The sequence below is a fragment of the Herpailurus yagouaroundi genome, unplaced genomic scaffold (assembly GCF_014898765.1).
Source record: "Herpailurus yagouaroundi ecotype Mexico unplaced genomic scaffold, PumYag 116584, whole genome shotgun sequence".
In the NCBI taxonomy this organism is placed as follows: Eukaryota; Metazoa; Chordata; class Mammalia; order Carnivora; family Felidae; genus Herpailurus; species Herpailurus yagouaroundi.
Genome location: NW_024421832.1, coordinates 642 through 2,856, shown reverse-complemented (window position 1 = coordinate 2,856; position 2,215 = coordinate 642). Strand labels below are relative to the sequence as shown.

The window sequence follows — 2,215 nt, the reverse complement described above, 5'->3', positions numbered from 1 at the left end:
GGGCAGAGAGAGAGGGAGACACAGAATCGGAAACAGGCTCCAGGCTCCGAGCCATCAGCCCAGAGCCTGACGCGGGGCTCGAACTCACGGACCGCGAGATCGTGACCTGGTTGAAGTCGGACACTTAACCGACTGCGCCACCCAGGCGCCCTCCCAACTCTTACCTTTCATGAGCACAGCCAGACGTTCCCCACTGGGGTCCCAGACCATGGAGTGAGCCTCTCCCCCAAGTCTATGGGTCAGAACAGTAGGTTGGGAGGGCTCAGCATGGCCCCTCCACCTTTTGACTGCCCCTCCCTCACCAATCAGCTCACCTTTCCTCTCCATCTGGTGTCTGTACTGTTGTCTCAGACAGATCCGCCACAATGGTGGCTGACTTTGCACCTCCAACGCGCCCCTTTCCCTCCCCTGCAAGAAGGGCAGAGGCTCTGGAGTACAGGAAAGGGCCTCTCACTGGTCCCCTGCCTCCCACCTATTGTAAGCATCAACACCTCTCAAGTCTCCCAAGTTTTACTTCCCTTTATCCTTCAGAGTAGCATATTCCAGGGGGTTCTTGCCTTCCTCTGACTGCCCCAGATACTCTGCATCCGGAGCCATTTCCCCTGACTCACCGCAACGTTCTGGGAATGACAAGGAGTAAATGAGTGGTTCCCCCAATACAGTGAACAGCAGTCGGTTTCCATCTGGGCTCCAGCAGCCAGTCTGGGGTCAAGGAACAAAAGGTAGAGGAACACTGGTCTGTAGGGGGACAAAGGGAGACAAGCTGGGACAATCTGGGGCCCACCTGCTCCCTGGCTCTCTGAATCACAGTCGCCTCTTACCTGACACCGCCCTGACAGAGTAGGCCACCTCTCGCACGTCCACATCTGGGCCTCCCAGACTCTGCACCAGAAAGAGGTCACAGCTTAGGACCTCTAGGTTCCAAAACTTGTACTTCCCTCCCTCTGCCGGTCTCAGGGCCAGGTCAGAGAATGGTCACAGAACTTCCTGCTGGAAGTTCCAGGAGCCAAGTGCCTTTCTCTGGGTCATTCCTGTCCTTACCCCTTCCCCTGCTCTCCTCCCACTCACCGAAAGACAGCCGAAGGAGTGGTAGCCAGAACTTTGCTGCCATCCGGAGACCAGAACAGATTGGTAACCCCACCTCCGCGAAACCAGGGAAGGGGAACACAGGTCTCCGTTGAGACATCCCATACCTAGGCAGAAGGGGCAGGAGTGAGAGGGAACTCCAGCATCCCCAACCTGTCACGGGGGCTGCCCTTCTTCTAGGTAGAAAGACACAGAAAGGGGAGGAAGCAAGAGAGGGGCTGTTAAAACAGGAGATAGCAAGCAGAACTTTATTTATTTTGAGACAGAGAGCAAGCAGGGGAGGGTGCAGAGAGAAAAGGAGAGAGAATCCCAAGCAGGCTCCACGCTGTCAGTGGAGCCCCCAGGATATTTTCCACCACCAGAGAAGAATGCTCTTGCCTCACGTCTGAGGGGGCTCAAATGGCCAAAGGATGAGTGGGGACCACTCACCAGGATAGCAGCATCCACAGGTGAAGCTGAGAGCAGTCGTCCCCCACTGGGTGCCCAGGCCAAGCTGGTGACAGGTGTGTGCCCAGGGTGAGAGAGCACTTGTGCACAGCCAGAAGAGGGTCTGCCGAGGGGAAACGGTATCAAGTCAGAAGGCGACAAAAGGAACGCCCCCGACTCTACTTCCTTGCCTTCCACTAAAACTTCCAAACCCAATGGCCCCTCAAATCCAAGTTAGAAGACATGAATAAGGGTCAGGGAAGTGAAAGAAAAAAGGAAGGAAGGAAGGAAGGAGGGAGGGAGGGAGGGAGGGAGGGAGGAAGGAAGGGCGGGCAGAGTCGTCACCATGAGGTCCATGGATGAAAGTGCATGAAAGAGAGGAAGCTTGTATCGTGGGCCTCCAGGAGACAAGAACTGACCAGCAGCGCTGGATGGTGCTGAGCAGAGGAGAGGCCGCGCTCTGCCCCAGACCAGAGCCCTCTCCCCGCCGCATCGCCCGGCCTGGGGCCTGGGATCATCTATGACTCTACTTCAGGGTTCCAAGTTCTCTTCCAGAAATATCTGCTGCTGCTCCCCAGAACTCATCCCGTGCTGCAAACCCTGTCTTTCTGTCTTTCCTTGTCAGAATTAGTCTTCCTGTCTGTGCTCCCGCATTATTTTCTGCTTGTCACAAAGGTGCTGCATGTGAGGTCATCCTCCACCA

General features: G+C 56.1%; 1 protein-coding gene across 1 annotated transcript; it reads right to left on the bottom strand.

Annotated features, from left to right (window-relative positions):
* Positions 1-141: 141 nt before the first annotated feature.
* LOC121026494 (aladin-like) lies at positions 142-1,740 on the bottom strand (the record flags this gene model as incomplete). The annotated part of the gene is made up of 6 exons (XM_040469337.1): positions 142-232; positions 315-408; positions 612-702; positions 822-882; positions 1,069-1,193; positions 1,516-1,740. Coding segments are annotated over 6 exons (687 nt in total), but the record flags the coding sequence as incomplete, so codon positions are not given.
* Between the last annotated feature and the right edge of the window lie 475 nt (positions 1,741-2,215).